Source organism: Chrysemys picta, chromosome 2 (assembly GCF_011386835.1).
Source record: "Chrysemys picta bellii isolate R12L10 chromosome 2, ASM1138683v2, whole genome shotgun sequence".
NCBI classification, from domain to species: domain Eukaryota; kingdom Metazoa; phylum Chordata; order Testudines; family Emydidae; genus Chrysemys; species Chrysemys picta.
In genome coordinates this window covers 140,189,939-140,212,595 of record NC_088792.1, presented here as the reverse complement: position 1 = coordinate 140,212,595, position 22,657 = coordinate 140,189,939, and the positions used below count along the sequence as shown (strand labels likewise).

At 39.0% G+C, this 22,657-nt stretch overlaps 1 protein-coding gene across 1 annotated transcript; it reads left to right on the top strand.

The window, feature by feature from the left end:
- The first annotated feature begins 992 nt into the window (after positions 1–992).
- LOC135981508 (general transcription factor II-I repeat domain-containing protein 2A-like) lies at positions 993–3,614 on the top strand. The gene has a single exon (XM_065584262.1). It carries the CDS (start codon positions 1,233–1,235, stop codon positions 3,039–3,041), a length of 1,809 nt encoding a protein of 602 aa, XP_065440334.1. The 5' UTR covers positions 993–1,232; the 3' UTR covers positions 3,042–3,614.
- Positions 3,615–22,657: the final 19,043 nt, after the last annotated feature.

Below are 22,657 nucleotides of genomic sequence, written 5' to 3'. Positions count from 1 at the left end.
TGTCATCATTTTTCAGGTGTAAAGTTTAATATAAATATCAATTCAATGTGTTGTATTTCCAGCAACCTAATGTAAAATACACACAACTGTTTGTAATGAAAGTATATTTTTGCTCATCCAGCAGGAGAATAGAATCACTATAGGGCTTAATTGCTTGCTCGCAACTAACAAGCAGCTCAAATAGCTAATCCAGAAATGCCTGTGATCAATCCACAGTTAAGGGGGAAAAGGTATTTTTAAAAATAAATATATCTAACAAAATTATCCATAAAGCACATCGTTCTGTTAGTAGAAGGATTGAATTAATCAGATTTATTATTTTTTCTTGCGGATAAGGCACTGACCTGGGACTCAGTAGATCTGGGTTCAAGTCTTGGCTCTACCACAGTCTTGCTATGGGACGCTGGGCAAGTCAATTTATCTGTGTCTCAGTACTCCATCTGTAAAAGGGGTATAATAATTCCTCCCCCCCTTTTTTTTTTCTATTTGGAGCATAAGCTTTTTAGGGAAGGGACTCTGTCTTACCAGGTGTATTAAAGCAGTTAGCAAAATGGGATATGCATATCAGCTGAGGCATCCAGGCATTATCATGATACAATACATAAATTAGAATAACAGCTGTGCCCAAGATCTACGGTGTTAGGTGCTGTACATAGACTTAGAGGTCCTGCACCAAGGAATTTACAAAAGTTGGGGATAAATAATTTGAGTGGGGGAAATGGTGGGTTCAGAGATGGGGCTGAGCATGTCTGTCATTGCAGATTCCATTTTTAAGTAGAATTAGGAATCTTGAGTCCAGGAGACTGACATATTACAGACTAGCACCAAACTGGATGTTGTCGTTACATTTCAAGTACCTCAGCCTTGAGGATTGCCTTTTAGTTTGGTCTGATAGTGGTACCTTATACATTTTTATAAAATAGGCTTTGAAATGATTGTATTTTTAAGATTATTCATATATTCTAAAGCCAAAATAGACTGCTGTGATCATCTAGACCACATGTGTCAAACTCAAGGCCCGCGGGCCACATCCGGCCCGCCATACAATTATATCCGGCCCGCGAAATCGTTTTATATATCTGTTTTTAATGGCCCTATGATATGACGCCCCAATAACACACACTACAAATCCCATGATGCAGTGCAATTGCCGCCAACGGCAAGCCGCGGTTCAAGTTCGCGGTCTGTTGATGTATACAACGCTAATATCAAATCAAAGCTAGACCCCAACAATGGCCAAGAGAAAAATTGATTCTGAAAACCGAGGCTTTCAAAGCCGGTGGGAGAATGAGTATATGTTTACTGAAATTGCAGGTAAACCAGTGTGTCTCCTTTGCGGGAGTAATATCGCTGTAATGAAGGAGTATAACCTAAGACGGCACTACGAGACGAAACATGAGAACAAATTCAAAAACCTGAGCGCAGGACAGAAGCTACAAAAGGTAGAGGAGTTGAAGAAGAATTTGACATCCCAGCAGACGTTTTTCACCAAAGCAAAATCACAAAGTGAAGCTGCTGTGAAAGCAAGTTTCATTGTGGCCGAAGAGATCGCCAAATCAGGACGGCCGTTTACCGAGGGGGAATTCGTAAAGAATTGTATGATGAAAGTGTGCGACGTCCTTTGTCCAGATAAAACGCGAGCGTTTGCAAATGTAAGCCTCAGCAGAAACACTGTTGCTAATCGGGTTTGTGAGATGGCGACTGATTTGAAAACACAGTTGATTGAAAGAGCAAAAGATTTTGTTGCATACTCCCTTGCCGTGGATGAAACTACTGACGCGACTGACACTGCACAGCTGGCGATATTTATCCGTGGTGTGGATTCCAATTTGTGCGTAACAGAGGAAATACTGGACATTAAATCGATGCACGGGACAACGAAAGGAGAAGACATCTTTGGAAATGTATTTCAAAGTGTAACCGACATGAAACTGCCGTGGGAAAAACTCGTTGGACTTACAACAGATGGCGCACCTGCTATGTGTGGTGAAAAAAATGGACTGGTGGGAAGGATGCGCTCAAAGATGCGGGAGGAGAACTGTGCCGGTGAGTTGACAGTGTATCACTGCATCATACACCAGGAATCGCTGAGTGCTAAAGTCCTAAAAATGGATCATGTGATGAACACTGTAACACAAACCGTCAACTTTATCAGAGCCCACGGTTTAAATCACCGCCAATTCCAGTCTTTTCTGCGGGAAATAGATAGCGAGTTTGGCGATATGCCATATCATACGGAGGTCCGGTGGCTAAGTCGGGGAAAAGTTCTCAAAAGACACTTTGAGCTGCGAGAGGAAATCTGCCAGTTCATGGACAGTAAGGGGAAAGACTGCACAGTTCTGCGGGATGAAAAGTGGAAATGTGAGTTGGCGTTCCTGGCTGACATAACGTCGCATCTTAGCGCTTTAAACCTTCAACTCCAGGGACGGGAGCACGTAATAACCGATATGCATGATGCAGTGAAGGCATTTCAAGTGAAGCTGCGCTTATGGGAGACACAAATGCACCAATGCAACTTGTCTCACTTTCCCTGTTGCCAAGTAATACGGAACCAAGAAAGTGCCACAGTTTTCCCAAATGCCACCTTTGCTGAAAAACTCAGCGCGCTGCGCACTGAGTTCGCACGGCGCTTCAGTGACTTTGAGGCACAGAAAAGTAACTTCGAGCTGCTTCGCAACCCATTTGCAGTCGATGTGGAAACCGCACCTGTAGAAATGCAGATGGAGCTGATAGAACTGCAATGTAACGGGACACTGAAGGCAAAGTACGACACTGCGGGGCCAGCACAGTTCACTCGCTTCATTCCTGAAGCGATGCCGCAGCTCCGCCAACATGCGGCTCGAATCCTGTCCATGTTTGGCAGCACATACCTGTGCGAGCAGCTGTTCTCTGTGATGAAAATTAACAAAACGTCACACAGGAGTCGCCTCACTGATGAACACCTGCAATCGATCCTGAGAATCTTCACAACACAGAACCTAACCCCAAACATAAACGAACTTGTTGCAAAGAAAAGACTCCAAGTATCAGGCTCTGACTAAATAGGACAAGAAAATGGAATGTTATGATTTGTTATGATTATACTTTTGCTTTAAATTCAATTTTTTATTTATATTTTCAGATTTTTTAATATTCCAGCATGTACAGATTTTGAATGTATTGTATTGACAGGATATTTTTTTATGAAGAGCAAAATATTTTAAGTTGAAATGTATTTATTTTGGAATGATATCCTGTATTTTGGTTCATATTAATGGTTAAAAAACATAAATATTTAGTCTGTTAAATAAATGGTTATACTGTTCGGCCCGCGAGTTTTGAGTTTTGGCCCCCTGTGCAATTGAGTTTGACACCCCTGATCTAGACTGACCTCCTGTATAGCACAGGCCCTAGAACTTCACCAAAACAATTCCTATAGCAGATCTTTTAGAAAAAAAAAAAAAACAGCCAAACTTGATTGAAAAAATTGACAGTGATGGAGAATCCACCATTACCCTTGGTAAATTGTCCCAATGAGTAATTACTCCCACTATTAAAAATGTACATCTTATTTCCTGTTTGAATTTGTCAGCCATTGGATCATGTTATACCTTTCCCTGTTAAATTGAAGAGTCCATTATTAAATATTCCCCATGTAGGTACTTACAGATTGTAATCAAGTCACCTCTTAATCTTCTCTTTGTTAAGCTAAATAGACTGTGCTTCTGGAGTCTGTCACTATATGACATGTTTTCTTAGCCTTTAATCATTCTTGTGGCTCTTCTCTGATACTCCTGCAATTTATCAGCATCCTTCTTGAATAGTGGGCATCAGAACTGAGCTCAGTATTCTAGCAGTACTCACTCCAGTGCCCAATACAGAGGTAAAAAACTCAATTCCTACTAAAGCTTTCCATGTTTATGCATCCCAGGATAAGATTAACTCTTTTGGGCTCTGCATCACACTGGGAGCTCATGTTCAACTCATTATCCACTATACCCCCCAAACCTTTTTCAGAGTTATTGCTTCCCCAGATAGAATCCACCATACTGTAAGTATGGCCTACATTCTTTGTTCACAGATGTATAAATTTACATTTAGCCATATTAAAACACATATTGTTTGCTTATGCCCAGTTTACCCAGTGATCTAGACTGCTCTGAATCAGTGACCTGTCCTCTTCAATATTTACCACTCCCCCAATTTTTGTGCCATCAGCAAATGTTGTCAGTTATGATTTTGTTTTCTTACAGGTCATTGATAGAGGTGTTAAAAACCACCAGGCCACAAACCAATCCCTCTGGGACCCCATGGAAAGCGACCAGCTCAATGATGATTCCTCATTTACAATTACATTTTTAGATGAAGGAAGCTTGCAACACTAATGGCACAAATCAGTATTTTCCACACCTGTGGGTCTCTGTTACCTGTGATAATAACTTCTTCTCACTGTTTCAATAATGTGTTGCTATGGAAATGCAGCCACTGTTTCAATAATGTGTTGCTATGGAAATGCAGCCACAATGTAGCTGGTGTTAATTTAGTTATGGCTAGAAGAATATATGTAGTTCCTTATCTACTACATATAAACTACTTCTTCCCTTCCTTCAGAAAGGACCCTGGCTGCATTAAACGTGTGCAGCTCAGCTGTACAGTTAGGGACAGAATCTGAGAAACCTGTGTAGGAAGCGTTCAACTCCTGTGCATCACATAACTCAATACTGTGGGGGATTCCCTGTACATGGCCATGGAAAAAGATTTGGGGGCAGGGTCAAGGGATGCAATCCAAGCCAAGGCTCTTATAGTCCTAAAGCTGAGGACCGCAGAGTGACTCCATCAAGTGTTATGAAGTTTGGGAATAAAGAAAAACAAAACAAAACCCTCTCCTGAGCCACTGTGGGACAACTCTGAACCTAGCCCAGCTAGTAGTAAATAGACTTGATACAGGGAGTAGTGGAAAGGATTTTCCCTATAATTAATAAGCAAAGTAAGGAGCTTTCCCATATCTTTATCTAAGGGCATAGACTTCCCTCATTTAATATACAGAGTAAGGAGAAGGCTTTAATGCTTATATAATGCTGTAATGCTTTTATAAATGAACTACAGTCCACATGTGATAATTGTGGCCTCTGTGCCCATGGCTGCCAAAGAATTTACTTGGATCACAAAAAAAATGTAGAAGGTTAATGGTAATGGGATGTATTTAAAGCAAAAACCTAATTGGTTTCACAGACATTTTAAGCATATTAAAAGCATTAGTACATTAAACATTAACATGTTCCCTTTCTAACTCCTCTAAACAAGGATGGTGTGATAAAAGAGTATTTCAAAATACTATTGGAGTCAGATTAATAGAAGACTTTCAGTATTCTCCAGGAAAGAGGGGAAGAGGAGAAATGTTATGTCCACTGTTTTCATAAGATGAGTTGAGCTACAATAGGTAAATTTAGACCTCTCTTCCTGATGTTATGGTGGCAAATCTGGTTTAATCTACTGTAGCATAATTGGTGACAATATAAAATCATAATCATTACTGAAATGAATATCTGCATAGAGGACTCATGGCCACTGGAGGTGCACCTACCTAAGTTACAATAACTCTGTGCATAAAGGTACTTAGATGAGAACAAATCAATGACACTTTTTTTTGGAATGATAAACTATAAAAACCATGCGGTGTCAAAGTATAAAAGAGACACCTCTCTGATAACATATCTGTAAAATAATCCAGGAGATGGGCTTTGTGTCCACCCTGCATTTGTCAAGAATATTCATTCCTCATCCAGTAGCAGGTTGCTCCATCATATGTCCTCTCTGCCCAACTCTAAAATAAAAAAGAGATACAGAAGAGTGAATAGCACATGTATTGTTTATAATAATCCACACTCCGTTACTGACAGCGTCTGATTTGCCTTTTGATAATAACAATATAACTTAGCTCTTTTAAATAGATCAGAAGAGCGTTAGCATGCACTAAAGGCACCTGCCCTTATCCAGAGAGTTAAACATTCCTGCTGAACTGAGCCCAACATGATTGCTACAGGGCAGAACCAATTATTTTAGAACTTTACAAGAGACTATCTTAAAGTTATATGAGTACATAGCATTTCAAGAATTTCAATCATAAATGTGATATATTTGATTTTAGTGAGGCTTTGAGACTGTCCTATATGACAGTCTCATTAGCAAATTAGGAAAATGTGGTCTAATGAAATTACTATAAGGTGGGTGCATAACTGGATGAAAGACCATACTCAAAGAGTAGTCAAACTAGTATCTAGTAGGGTACCACACGGGTCTGTTCTGGGTCTGATACTATTCAACATTTTCATTAGTGACTTGGATAACGGGGCACACTTATAAAATTTGCAAATGACAGCAAGTTGGGAGGAGTCACTTTAGAGGACAAGTTTAGAATTCAAAACTACCTTAATCTGAAATCAACAAGATGAAATTCAATAAAGAAAAGTGCAAAGTACTACACTTAGGCAGGAAAAATCATATGCACACCTAGAAAATGGGGAATAACTGGCTAGGCAGTAGTACTGCTTAAAATGATCTGGGGCTTATAGTGGATCATGCACTGAATATGAATGTACAGTGTGGTGTAACTGCAAAAAGGCTAATATGATTCTGGAGTGTATTAACAAAAGTGTCATATGTAAAACACACGAGGTAATTGTCCTGCTCTACCCAGCACTGGTGAAGCCTCAGAGGGAGTATTGTGTCCAGTTTTGGGTACCACACTTTAAGAAAGATGTAGACAAATTGAAAAGAGTCCAGAAGAGAACATCAAAAATTATAAGAGGTTTAGGAAACTTTACCTATGCAGAAAGGTAAAAACTGGATATGTTTAGAAAAAGAAGACTGAGGGGGCACCCGATAACACACTTACAATATGTTAAGGAGAGTCAGAAAGAGGACAATGACTAATTATTCTCCATGTTCACTGAAGATAGGACAAGAAGTAATGGGCTTAATCTGCAGCAAGGGAGATTTAAGTTAGATAGCAGGAAAAGCTCTTACTAGAAGAATAGCTAAGTACTGGAATAGGCTTCCAAGGGAGGTTTGGAAGCCCTGTCATTGGAGGTTTTTAAGAACAGGTTAAACATAAACTTGTCAGGGATGGTTTAGGTTTACTTGGTCCTGCCTCAGCATTGTGGGCTGCACTACATGATCTCTCAAGGCTCCTACCAGAGCAGCATTTCCATGATTCTGTGTCTGAGTAAATTAAAATTGAGAAACAATGAGCCAAATTGATCCCTGGTGTGGATATGGCATAAAGAACAAAATGCTTGGAGCTTATGATAGTTTATTCATTCAGATTGTTCATATATCAACTATATGAGGCTAAATGCACTATGTGACCATAGAAAAATAACATTTTAGAATGAGATAAATTGTTCTTATGAAATGGAAGATTTAGCTTACAGACTTACACACACACACAAACCTCAGCTGAATAATTCTTTTCTCTTTAGTGTTGTGCTGAAACAAGCTTATAACCTTTTCTCTATGGAAACGAAAAAAGTACCCTTGGTAAGTGGAAAGAATGTCAAGATTCACTATTGTAAAATGGCTAACTTATTTTCTATTAGCCTTCATATTTAACATAGGAATTAAAATCTGATGGGTATGATTATAATTTATACATTACATGGCCTTGTGGAATTTTAAACATATTTATTTATCTAGTCATCTTGTTGTGCCTTCAAACCATGCATTTGTATTAATCTGTTCTTTCCTATTTGTGTCAACAAGAGTGGTTTTGGAAGCTAATGACAAGGTTACTTCTGGAAGCTTTTCATAATTTGCAGCTGTTGACACCTAATATTCTCTATGTAAGACTGAAGCTTTTGTCAGCCTCTTCAAGAAGACTCAATAAGCAAATAAATTACATTGAGCTCCGTTTCTTTATCAGAACAGGATTGTGGCAGTTAAGATGATAATGCCCCAAATGGGAGAACAGCCTCCAATGCTTTGCAATATTCTAAAAATGACACAAAACAATATAATTAGGCTAAAAACAGCCAACTGTGTGGGAAAGCATCTGTGATATTAGTGGAATGAAAATTAAAAATAACTCTTAGATAAAATTATTGCAATGGATATGCTGTACTGTTATATACAAATCAAATTAACTTCAGTGTTCAAACCTTAATTTCACTAACATGGGAGAAAGAACACTTAGAGTTCATGGAATTCATTATAAAGAGATCTCTGAAAATTTAAAACATCTCAGATAGTCACATCACAAAATTAAGGGAAGAGTAGAGGAGTGCTTTCCATTTGGGGCTGTCAAGATTACATAACCCCTATCGACATACAGCTAAGAGGATTTAAGTTAGTACAAAAATATGTAATTCGAAAATATGAAAACTGCAGTGATGCAGTCACAGGACTTGTATGAATTTTCTCAACCTCAAAACAAGCCTAAAGAGCTTAAATCTTGGCATGAGCTTAACTCACCCAAAATAGTGACGCATACAAAATATAACTCTGTCGTGTAGCTACAATGACATTCTACATTACAAATAATTCCAAGAATGAAACCAGTTAGTATTAATGGGAGAACTTGTGGTTGTTACAAGTTGAACATTTTCCCTTCTTTAAAGGGCTACGTCCAAAGACCTCTTTGTGTAGGCTATCACCATTCTGTTGCTGGCAGAATCAAAACTGATTGGACAGCTGATAAGGGAATATCCCCAATTTTCTAAAGACCCCTTCAGTTTCAAGACAATTTCAAAGTTAGCCCCTCCATGAAACAAAAAGCAAATCTCTTGTCCTGCATCAGCACCTTGCAAAAACAATAATCAATAAGAGTACACCATAAACAACAAGAAAAAATTAATGACTGCAGATGCAGAGAACATTAACCATAAGTTAAGGGAGGGCTGGAACTGTGGACCTATCCCTTAGAAAAAGGGAAGTTTTACAGGTAAACAACCACAATTCTCCCATTCTCTCTCAGGGCTAGGTCCACAGATCCTCAGTGTAGGATTTTTTCATCCATCACAAAATTCCTAGGGAGGGAACAAACTAATGTCACTGAGATAATTGAGATAATTCCTTACTCTAAGGAATCACCATAGCATTCAGGATCTGCCTGCCAAAGGATGCATCAGCTGAAGACTATCTATCTTGTAACAGGAATGACCAAGTTGCAGTTTTACAGATTTAATCATAAGGGGTCTGCCTTTTCTCAGGCCCATGATGCCACTGTGACATTCTATACCTTGGGGGAGCATCCTGTAACCCCCATATTCCTCATTTTTATATAATCATGATCTTACCTTACAAGGCATGCTTTATATGTATCAAGGGAAAGGTTATGATCTGCTGAAAGTAATTCTCTATCCATATATGTATAGCATAAATGCATATGAAGTTATGAGAATTGTGTTGTATGGTTGCCACTAAAACATGCTGTAAATTGGGGAATCAGCCAGATATTAGCTCCCTAGAGGCAACAGCAAGGAAAGTAACCAACACCCGGGTGGGGTCTCAAACAACCCATCAACAACCATTGTCCAGCAAGGGAGCCACAATTCAATGACTCACCTGCATGAGGCCACACAAGCGGAATTGATCAATCTTGCCTGGAGACTCAGTAATGCCCCGAGACACGCCTGGACTTGTGTTCTACAAGCACATGGACTGAAGGTATAAAACTGAACACAGCGGGCATAAGGTTGGCCTTTTCTCCTTCACCCATCTACACTGCAAGCAGCAAGGACACTCTGAAGACTCCAACTGAGAGGACTGGCCCAGATTTCAAGGGTGAATTTGTATATTAAGGACTGCAATATCCTGTGGGGTGAGAAAAGCTGCTTAATCTAGATGTTGCCCTGTCTAATAGGATTGAGAGTTTAGACTGCATGTTTATATTATATTTTATTTTGGTAACTAACTAACTTTTTGCCTATCACTTAATATCTATCTTTTGTAGTCAATACATTTGTTTTACTGTTTATCTTTACCAGTGAGTTTGCCTGAAGTGTATGGTAAATCTGCTCAGGTTTTGCAAAGGCTGGTGTTTGTCCACTTTCCATTGATGAGGTGGTGATTCAATTAATAAATCTGCACTGCCCATCTTGAGCAGTGCAAGATGGTATATTCCTGAGGTGCAGTGCTGGGAGCTAGGAGGATTTGGCTCTGGTACCTTTCTGTGTGTGATTCATGAGTGGCTCTGGGAGCATTCATGCAATCTAGGTGAGTGTGGGGTCTTCACATGCAGTTGTGCTGAGTGATAACAGCACCTGGAGAGGTTTGCTGCTGGTCACTAGCAAGGCATTGTGAGAGACAGCGCAGGCTGGAGAGAGCAATGCAACAAGAAACTGATGATTTAGATGTCTTAGCACCTCTTTTTCCTGGATGACATAAGACCAATAAGGCTGGTTTTTTTTTTAATGCTGTCAGTTCTTTTCAGATAAAATGTTAAGGCTTGCCTTATACCCAGCAAATGCCTTATCCTTTGGGTGGGAAGAATGTGAACAAAAAGAAGTCAATGAGATTTCTTTTGATCGATTAAAAATCCAATTTTTGGAAAAAAGGTGGGATCCATTCTCGAAACCATCTTATCTTTGTGAAAGATGTAGTAAGATGGATCAACTGAAAAAGCTCCCAACTCTGACACCTTTTTTGCTGAACTGATAGTGATTAAAAAAATCAGTTTGATAAACAAGTAATATAATCAAACTGATTGTGTAGGTTCAAAGGGTGCTTTCATTAAGGCATTGGGCTCAATGTTCAAATCCCAGTACAGAGCTCTATGCACCTTAAAAGGACACAATAGATTAACTGCTCTAATGAAGTGACATATGTACTTATGGTGTGAAATGTAAAATTTTCTGTGCAGAAATATGGTATTTGTCTGCAAGCCATTATCAAAACCATCTTGTAAAAACTCCAGAACATGAAATGCTTTGACTACATATTTCTTTCTACACCAAGTTTGAATTTAGACCAGATCCTGAGTAAGACGTTTCTTGATTTTCTCCTACGTGATAATAGAGTTTCAGTGAGACTAGAAAAGTAACCCTTTTGTACTAGAAACTAGAAATGCCAAACTGCTAGATTTAACTTGTTTGGATCCTGGTGAAGAATTACACCCTGGCATAAAAAATCTGACCTTGGATTCAGGAACAACGGTGGCTCCATTGACATGTTCACAAAGTTGAGAAACTGAGGCCTGCTTACAACACTCCTACTAAACCATCCCAAAATAATGTTCACTTTTTTTGTTACTGCATCACATTGTTGACTCATATTTAGTTTGTGATCCACTATAACCCATAGATCCTTTTCTGCAGTACTTCTTCCTACGCAGTCATTTCCCATTTTATATGTGTGCTATTGATTATTCCTTCCTTAGTGTAGTACTTTGTCCTTATTTATTTCAGACCATTTCTCCAGTTTGTCAAGAACATTTTGAATTCTAATCCTATTCTCCATTAAACTTGCAGCTCCTCCCAGCTCGATATTTATAAGTGTATCCACTCAAGAGTTGTTTTGTTCCAAGTTTCTTATCTGAATCATACTGTCCCAAGCCAGGAATGCTGGGCTCAGCTTGGTCAGAAACAAAACTTCAAAGGCATTGACACTGCTATTGCCAGTTAAGTGCTTGTGATTTACTCATCTAAAGCCATAGTCTGCTTTTCTGAATACCTAAAGTGAACTCCTGTAGGAATTAACCTCTAGCAAACAGCAAAATAATCAAAGGCACACATAATATTGATAATAGCTATATCCCATATCTTTCACAGGAGGTATTATAAGAACCCAGCTACAGATGGAAAAATTGAGGTACAGAAGCAAAATGGCATACATCTGTCCCAGCCTGAGAAGCAGATATTGGAACAAAACCCATACTTCCTGAGTCCCAGACAATAGCCGCAGTAGTGTTCTTCCTTGTCCTCATAGAATTGTAAAATCCACAGAGACTTGTACAAATATTTTATGTAGTTTAAATCTGCATAGGTTTGGTTCTCACCTTTGTTTCTTTTGTTAGTGTTAGGCTCAAGCAAATCCAAAACCTCCAAAGCAAAATTCTGTGCAAACGGATGAGTTTCACTTGTTTTTACATGAAAATCATGAACAATTCTGCAAAACTGATATAAAGCCATACATGTCCTCTTTCCCTTTAAAGCTGTGCACGTTTGCTAATTGTAGCATTTAAATTTAAATCAGTTTCATGTGATTCTATGTTGCACACCGCTCTAACCAATCGAATACTTGATTTAAATAACAACAACCCCACACTTCAAACATCTGCCTGTTCTGTTTGTCATTACTTTTTCCTCTTTTACTTTTCTTTAGCCCCTCTGATTCTTCTTTTACAGTATCTCAAAGGTAGTACATGAGCCTAATAATATTAGAACTGAAATAAAAACTTTCCAACACATAATATTAGAGCAATTTTAAACTCATGCAAAATAAGATTCACAGCTACATATCTCTTCTCATGCATTTTCCTTTTGAGTGGGCCTTTGCAGGCAGAAAGGTGAAAAACCTGATTAAACATTTTCCACAAAACTTTTAAAGAAAATCTTTGCAATTTCATTTGGGGCAATTTTGTGACCTTAAATTTAGCATCCCTGCAAAACTGAAATGTCATGCATCATCTTTCCACTCTTTTATCAGAAACGGTCTCATTTCAAGCTAAAATTATTTTCATAACGTGGCCATTTTTCCAATGGATGAGCCCATTTTCAAGTTTATAACAAAGTGAAAACCCAGATTTTGATTAGTTTTGTTTTTGCAAGTCTTTCACTCTAAATAAAAGCTATTAGAAATCCAAAAAGGACACTCAATGTTGCCAAGTCTCATAATTTTATCATGAGTCTTGAACTATTTGGGATTTTCCTTCAAGCCCCAATTCCTGGACTCATCTGAGCACAAAAGAAAGACAGCTTACTTACTGGTAACTGTTGTTGTTAGAGAGTGTCACCTCTGCATATTCACACTTGTGGGATATAGTTTACCTGGCATCAAACAGTGGATTTTTTTTTTAGTGAACAGTGTCCATTAGGCCACTTGCCCCGCCCCGTCCCGCCCCACCCCACCCTCATGGAGCATTCTAACTATATAAAAGGGGGAATGACTCCAGTCATCCATCAGTTCATTCTTTAATTTCTGAATTCTTTACCTGATACTCTGAAGAAATGGCAAAGAAGGATGGCGACCATGAACATAAAGAGGCAATACTCTAAAAGAACAACAGTGGCTAGTAATTAACTTCTCCTTCCTCAAGTGGCCTCAGCATATTCCCTCTGGTGGAAGACTAGCAAGACTGTCAGGTAGCCCAGTTTGGGTGAGTGGTGCCACCTGCTGTTGTGTTGGGTGATAACAGGGCCTGGGTGAGGCTGGCTGTATCCCCAAACCAGCTGTGTGTCGGAGAAGGATGCCGCGGTTTCCGCAGCTCCCAGACTGCACCCCAGAGGTGACAACCCATCACACAACTACTATATGTTTATATTAGAGAAGGAAGGTCAAAGAAATGTATGCTGCTCTTAGAGTGAAAAGAGGTGAGGTTTGTGATCATTCTTAGTTCCTGGAGGGAGTTCATTCCACAGACATGGACAGCCCCCAGAGACACATGTACTCCTGCACAGATGAACTTTACTCTTATTTTTGAGAGTTCCATTTACCAGACGAATGCAGTTGTTGACCCAGCCCAGCCTTCTTCCTGGAGCTCTAGGCGATCTTGTAGATATCTTGGGTCCAGGTCATGAAACACTTTGAAGAAGATAAGGACTGAGACCTTGAATTTGATTTGAAATTCTATGGCAGCCTCAGCACAGGATGATCGGAAGGTTCTCTTGGCCTGTAATTCTGCCTCAGGATAGGCACTGAGGAATTAATTATGTTTCATCCTGTCTGATTCAGCCTTTGTTTTCTGCTATTGGTGCTGGAGATTCTGCCCATCTCTCTTCATCTGGTGTAGGGAGTCAGAAAACCAATCAGTTATGTGTAGGTGATGGGAAGGAAGGGGCTGTTTTGCAACCAACATGTCTATAACCAAGGCCCTGTAGAATTGCAGGTAATGATTCACTGGGTCCTCAATGCCTCATCCCGAGGATGGGATGCTGTTGTCCTTTATCAGGTTTTGGAATTTGTCAGAGTCTGAGTCTTAATGGTCAGATCAGCATCACTAGTCTTTCTCGTTGCCTGGGCACTGGAAGGTCTCTGACCATTGCCCTAATGAGGTGATGGTCTGTCCAAGACAATGGCTGTATTGTGATGTATTCTATCTTGACATTTAAGCTGAAAATCAGGTCCAGGGTGTGACTGACTGTGTGGATTGGACCAGAGTTGACCTGTGAAATTTCTAGGGAGGCAAGTAACTAGATGAATTTTTGAGATTTTGCATCTTAGGCTTTATCAATATATGTGTTGAAATTTACCAGTAAACTCCTGTATGAATCCTTTTGTCTATAATTGTCTAGAATTCTACTTTGTATTATAGATGGCACAGATTGTACCCCCTTTGTTGAGGCTGCCTATCTCTTTCCACTAGAAAATTCTGTTTTCCGTTGCTTATAACTTTGCTAAACTTAAACCAATTGGGATGAATTTTTCTATTTTCTATGGTTCAGCCTAAGGCAGACACTTTTTTTTAAAGTTTTAGCTAAAACATTTAGAAAATAAAATAGTAAAAAAAAAATACCTTTTGCCAAAGTATATAAGAAATGGTTTTACATACATTTGGTCCAGAAGATGTAGCATCTCCTTGCATTAGGGAGATATGAAATGTTGCAGGAGTTTAATGGGTACCTTTAATTATGGCAATTCTTAACTTGGTCCTTGACTTTGCAACTTTAATGTTCTTAACATAGTTTCTTGGATGCAATTATACACCTCTACCCCGATATAACGCGACCCAATATAACACGAATTCAGATATAACGCGGTAAAGCAGCGCTCTAGGGGGCGGGGCTGCGTGCTGTGGTGGATCAATGCATGTTCGATATAACGCGGTTTCACCTATAACGCTGTAAGATTTTTTGGCTCCTGAGGACAGCATTATATCGAGGTAGAGGTGGATTATATAATTTTAATTGACAAGGTCCATAATATGCAAGGATCAAACTAGGCCCCTATCCAATTCAGACTGAAATTCATGAAAGTATGTCTCTTGTCTTTGTTGGAAGTTGGATCAGGCCTTTACAGATAAGCACAAGAAGATAGGGTTAAATTTGATCTTTCAGTCTAATTTCTGAATTTCTTGGTTTTGGGGAATTTTATTTCACAACCTTAACACTGCATTTCTTGACATTTTAGTGCTTGTTTTCCCAAATTTAATTTTCCATTGTACATTTTTTACATTAAATAACATGTACATAAAAATAGGAAGATTTTGTAACAGTGTTCTTGTCCAGCTTATCAATGCATACATCAAACATTGCCTACACCTGTCTTTTTCAGAGATTCATAGATTCTAAGTTGAGTAGAGATCACTGTGATTATACAGTCCGACTGTCTATATAACATAGGCCATAGAACTTCCCAAAAATAATTCCTATAACAATAGCACATCTTTTAGTATCTTAAGGGATTACTATTTCCCTCCCTTAGGCTGACTCCACTTCATTTATTTATTTCAGTTCTAGAAGGCTTTGCTTTTAAAACAAATCTGTTCAGCTGCAATTTTTAATTGACTTGTGGGGGGGGGGGGTTAGATATTGTAGCATCTCCTGAATTATTAATAGATCAGTTCAGTCCCTCTAAGGCAAGGTTGCTAAAATCAAACCACATCTCTGCACACACAGGCACACAAGAATCAGGTCATGTTCATGTAAAACATTCTTCACATTCATTGTCTTTACATTTTCAAAGCTAAAACACCCTAAATTCATATTTGTTTCTCTTCTGTGAGATATGCTATTTTAATATAGTGGAGACCTATCTTAACAAGCAGCATCAGAACATAGCATACCTGCTGCTATAAGGCTGCAATTTTGTTAAATCTGGAGAAACTGAACAGAGTGCTATTATACCGAACATGACTGCGATATGGAGGGTCAGTTTTTAAGATAACTAGGCAACCAAAATCAAGAGAGCCATGGATGTTACAAGAAGGCATGAAAAATTAATTGCATTTTTTTAAATACTAAGTCCAGTTTCCTGAATTTTAGAAATTTTTAGAATAAGATTTTAGGAAATAAACAAGAGAAATAATATACAATATATATGAAATTCTAGATGAACAGTTAACTATCTTCTATAAGGAGTCACAGTCAACTTAAAAATAACTCTTTGGTCTTTTTTTTACCTACCAAGATTTCAAGTCAGACCTAAGATTACTGTAACTGAAAGGAGATAGTAATAAACTGGGGGGAAATTCTCCATCCGTTTGAAAACACTTCAATTGACTGACTATCCAATGAGAAAAAGTGAAAGTCAATATGTACAACTTCCCCGAGGGCTTGTGTGGACCCTTCTTATTTATAAAAATATTTCTCTCCCTTGTTGGTATGCGAAAATGTGACTGTAAAACCACATTAACTAGTAAAAGGATGTAAAGGCAAATATAGGTCCTGAAACTACTGATCGTCCTTTTTTGGAAAGTGTTCGATTCTTTAAGTGCCATTAATAACCTGAGAATTCATCATACATGCACCAACGACCTTGGGTAATTCTATACCAACAAGCAATCCTCTTTATCCTAGCCCCTCAATGAACTCAGACTCATAAGGTCTTTTCTTCATTAGAATCATTAAACTCACTAAGTTGCTGTTCTGTCCTCTAAGTGCACCATTACTCACCAGGAGCTTCAGGCTTCTAGTCATGGTTCTGCCACTAACTCATTGTGTGGCAATGGACAAGACACTTTACTGCTCCACATTCCTTTTTTCCCATCTTTAAAATAAGGACACCACCACTTACCTCCCCCACAAGTGTGTTGGGAAATTAATGTTCATACAATGCTTTGAAAAGCTAAAGCTCTCTGAGATCTTTTTTTTTTTAAGTGAAAACTTTTGTTCTAAATAAATAAGCACCTACCCAGAACAGCTGGGAGATCAAATGGAGAAACACACTCTGTCACCAGCTGTTTTTATTCTGGAATTAGTCATTTGCTGGTGAATTGGGCATACTTGCTGAATATTTGTGTTCATTAAGTAAAATGACGATATTAAACAGCATTTGGAAACGACATATTACAGCAGGGGTAGGCAACTTATGGCATGAGTGCCAAAGGCGGCACGCGAGCTGATTTTCAGTGGCACTCACATTGCCCGGGTCCTAGCCATTGGCTTGGGGGGCTCTGCATTTTAATTTAATTTAAAATGAAGCTTCTTAAACATTTAAAAACCTTATTTACTTTACATACAACAATAGTTTAGTTATATATTATAGACTTATAGAAAGAGACCTTCGAAAACGTTAAAATGTATTACTGGCATGTGAAACCTTAAATTAGAGTGAATCAATGAAGACTCGGCACACCACTCCTGAAAGGTTGCCGACCCCTGTATTACAGTGTACTTGGAGAAATGCACTGTACCAGTTAAAACTGTCAATACTCTTTTCTTTAACAAGGATTCTTTAACAAGCATGATTGGAAGGCCCTGTTTTTAAACATGAACAGATTGTGGACTTTTCAATTCTCATCACTTATACAGTGTTAGGCTGTAAGCAAACATATGCAGTGTGCAGGTCAAATTGCCCCCAACTTTAGTTATATAACTAGTTGACCCAATTAAATCAAGCAGGAAATCTTGCCAGATTTGACCTATAACCATGTAGTAGCCCACACCATTGTGGGAATCTTGTTCAATACAGACTCATTCATAGCAAAAACTCACATGCACCGCCTTCGGAGGACTGGGAGCCACCAGGAAAGGGTCACCTTTGAGAATGGCTAGTAGCTGTCAGTGCTCTGCCTGTGGATCATCCAACTATACTGAACCCTCACACAGCTGTCCTCCTTATTTTTGGTAAATAGATTTAAGCCCCATCTCAGCATGTGCACTTGGATCCAGTTGTTTCCCAAAATTGTCCTTAATCAGCAAGGCCAATCCAATGGGATGTAAAGAGCAATTTGTAGTTAATTTTTATATTAGTGCTTAGAGGCCAACCCAACACTGGGGTCAGTGCCAGCCAATAGTAAGACAATCTCTTCTCCAAAGATTTCAGTCTCAGATTTACAAAGAATCCAAAGAAAGATAAGTATTCAAATCCCAATAGAGTTTGGGTGCCTCGCTCCCTCAGGAACTTTTGCTTGTCTTTCCCTATGTAGGTTGGGTTTTCAAAGGTTGGGCGAAAAGAAGCATTATCCCCATTTTACACATGGAGAACTTAGGCACAGAAAGATAAGTGACTCACCTGAAGTCTATGGTAGAGCAAATAATTTAACCCAATCTGCTGAATGAGAGCCCATTGTCTCAACAACAAGACCATTCTTCCTCTCCAGGCATAAAGAAAGATAAATACATATAGTCTGTTTCTCCTTAGATTCTCTTCCTCCCACTAGATGCTCACTGCCTGATTATTTTAAGTATATAGGATGCCCTAATTTAATAATTTGGCCGGGGGACTCTCATCAACTTGAAGTGTCACTGCAACTTCTCCGTTCTCTCCTATAAGAAGATGTAACTCCAACAAAGTCACCAGAACTGCACCAGCTTATACCACATCTTAATCTTTGTGTCTGTTTGTGTCTTACTAATGTGTACAGAACTAGGGAGGTCAGGGACATGACAACCTTGCTTCCTTTGTAAGGGGTAAGTAAGTTGCATTTTACAAACAGTTCTAGGTAAAACTTTTTTTGATTCACAGAAAAAAATGAGAATATTCACATTGTTAATGGAATTTCACAAGGAATCTTTTGGGACAAAATGTTTTTTGTCGGGAGAGCATCTCCCATCGACATGGTGCAATGTAGACACGTCTGTATATTGACCTAAATTATGTCTACTTCCGTTATGTAATTTACGTAATGGAAGTAGGATAACTTAGGTCGACTAACAGCTTTAGTTGTAGACCATCCCTAAATGACTTGGCCAGGTCATATGGTCTGTAGCAGAACACAAAATTGAACTCACGTGTCCAAAGTCACAGGCTAGCATTCTCATCACTGAGCCATTCTTCACCTCTGTTTCATCTTCTAGAAAAATGTAGGGATTTTTTCCTGCATAAATATATAGTGTAAACAAGCAATTGCTTTTTTCCATCTCTTTGACATAATGCCACAGATAACATCTGATACTCCTGCAATCTGAGGAAAGAGAGTCATTTTGATCAGAAGATTGTGGCCAAATAAAGATAAGGCCAGAGAACATCCATGGCTGAATGTGTTTGAATCTTTCACTGCTGAATGTTGTGTGTAAATTTTTTGAGATGTTTGGGAGGAACAGATTAGCATATGTAGATAACATTGTGATATTTAAAAGGAAAACTTTAATGTATAATTGGGGGGGGGGGGGGTTAATGGAAGGAAATACTTTGAGTTTCTGACTTTGGAGCAATTTCTGCTTAGGTAGGCCTTAAAACTCTCAATTTAGTCTTCACCACAGAGGAAATTAGAGATATACCTAACCTGGATTTGGTCTTTTCTAGTAATAAAGATTAGGAACCAGCAGTGACTGCAGTATAAAGAAGAGGTGGTAGAATAAACGTGGGACTTTTTTCCCCCCCCAAGAAACTTGATTTTTTTTTTATGGAACTGTAAGTTCATTTCTTTGCCAGTTATAGGAAAGCTGTTACAGACCAGAAAGACATCTTTTTGGGTGGCAGATTATCCCACATCCACCCAGAAGATGGCAGTTTCTTGCACCTTAAAGTGAAGCATCTGGTGCTGGCCAATGTTGGAGACACAATACCAAATTAAGTATCAGAGGGGTAGCCGTGTTAGTCTGAATCTGTAAAAAGCAACAGAGGGTCCTGTGGCACCGTCTTGCATCTGAAGAAGTGAGTTTCTTACCCATGAAAGCTTATGCTCCCAATACTTCTGTTAGTCTCAAAGGTGCCACAATACCAATTAGATGGCCATGCAAGTCTGATCAAGTATGACAGTTCCTATGATCCTAATGTTTGGGTCAATGTTATTGGGGGTCAGTGGTAAAAATGCATTTGTTTATTGTAATGTCACTACACTGTAGCACAGCTGATATAGGTTGTACTTTGAAAAGGGGAACGTTAGAAAGAAATCAAGGGTCTTTTGGAGATAATCAAATTAATGGAAATAATTAATTAATTTTATGGAATATTTGAATTAAAGTTCCAGTAACAAAAGTCAAATGAAATAGTTACTACTCTGTAAAATCCATTTAAAGGCAAAAAGGCTGAAGCCCTTCAAATAACTTCAAATCAGCACTAGGGCCTTATCCCAGTTTGTTTTTTAATTATGTGTAAGACTTTTTTTGTGATTTACTATACTGAGCAATATGCAGTGTAATATCTTAATGTGGTTTTTAAACAAGATATAACTTACAGCTGCATTCACAGAGCTATGGTGATTCATGCATCATAAATGCTTAGGGTAGATCAGCAGAGAGGGCCTAGATTATGTGGACACATGATACATTCACTGAACTCCATCGAAAATAACAAAACTTTTTTTTGTAGCTTTATAGCTAAACTTCTTCATTTTCAGTTTTTATTTGTTTAAAACTTCCTGGGAATTTCTGTATTTATTCTACCCCCCTGATACTTGTATTTATTCTAAAATTTAAAACAGGCAAAAGCAGTAAAACCCCAAAATGAAGGGGAGAGTGTGGGGCTGAGGGTGTAGAGTACTCAGAGGTGGCAGCATGTGGGGGAGTGAGGGTGCCCAATTACTCATGCCGTAGAAGTTGAGGAAGCTTGCTCCTTGCAGGCCATCTGCTGTGGGTCGGGTGGTCCTGGCTTCCGTGCCTGTCTCACTTTCCCACTGCAAAGCAGCAGCCACCAACTGGAAGGCACTCTCCTCTGCACAAACGAGCTGTGCCATGTGGTGGGAACTCTGCGAGGGAGACTAAGCTGATAGGTCAGTGGATTTCCAGCACTTCAAAAATTTGTGTGAAAATTGGTAAAACCCAAATAATGGGTTGTTTTTTGTTTTTGTTTTAAAAAACAAACAGGATTTTCTTTGGGAAAAAATCACTAAAAACTGGAACCAAAGTACCTTATAGCCTAATCAGAAGTGTTTTGAAACACCATAAAGTACGTATAGACTAATCTTCATGATACCATAATATGTATATTTTCAAATGTGCTGGATGCAAAATTATCTTAAAACAAATAATCTAACTCTCTGATTCAAATTCAACAGACCATAATTTGCTGAAGCCAGTGAGACCTGAATAATATATACCCAAATATACCCAGATTCCATTTCCTTTAAATGGTAGGGCTTGGCTCAGCCTCATGCCATATGTTGCTACTGTAGGGCCCAACCCAGTTGACATCAGTGGAGTTATTCACATGAATGAAGTTGCTTGTGTGCCTGTGTATTACTCCTGTCTGCTTTATCTTCCCACTTCCTTTTTTCCCTAAAGTAAATGACAAAACTCTGTTTCACCCTGTATGTTGAATAGTTAGTCAGACTCTTGAACTCAAGAGGAAAACAATGCTGACAGAGGTTCCCAATTTTTCACTTTACACTTACCTTATGCTTCTTTGGGAGCTGGAGTACAGAAGTCAATGGGAGAGCGCTCTGTGATCAACTTAGCAGGATCAACTAGACCCACTAAATCGACACCACTGCATTGATTGCAGCAGTGCCGATCTAGACGTAAGTATAGACATGCCCTTAGTCTCTTCCTACCCCAGTTCTCCATCTGTAAAGTGGGGATAATAGTACCTCCCTACTTGACTGAGCATTGGGAAGGTAAATATATTAAGAATAAGGTGCTCAGATACTGTGGCCCTAAGTACACATAAATAGACAGAAACTGTTTCCTGATCTGGCCAAAATTAAGTTTCCAGACCTCAGGCTCTACAATTTGAAAGCTCAGCTCCAATATCTCAATCTGGCTTCTGAACCTCATTAAATAAACTTCTGTACTCCATGTGAGCATGTTGGGGAACATTGGGAGCATCCTTGTCTGCTACAAGCTACTATGCAACCTTACTTTTGGAACATTAGGTCAATCCACTGTTAGTCTACCATTTCAAGGCTTCCAAACATATGATTCTTTCATAGAATCATATGGTTGGAAGGGACCTCAGGAGGTCAGCTAATCCAACCCCCTTCTCAAAGCAGGACCAATCCCCAGACAGATTTTTACCCCAGTTCCCTAAATGGCCCCCTCTAGAATTGAACTCACAACCCTGGGTTTAGCAGGCCAATGCTCAAACCACTGAGCTATCCCTCCCCCCCACCTGGCTTTCTCCCCATATCTTCTGGGATCCTTCTAGGACAACACTGTAAAATGGGTAAGCAGGCTGACACCCTGACACTCCAATATTCACCACTGTCATGTAACACTGATCTACAGCCAAAAATGCTTCTGAAATAAATGTAGTCAAACTTTACTAATTCTGGGTCACTGAGAACGAAACTGATGCTTAAAGTTGTTGATTGGCTCTAGTTTTCAAGATATGCTATTGGGTCAGTATATACGACCCTTGACTTGGGAATGGCGGAGGATAAGTGAGTTATAAAGGGAAGGGATCTCAATTTAAACCAGAAATGACTAAAATACATCTTTGACTGGATCTATGAATAAATCTATGACTGGGTTTGGACAGTACT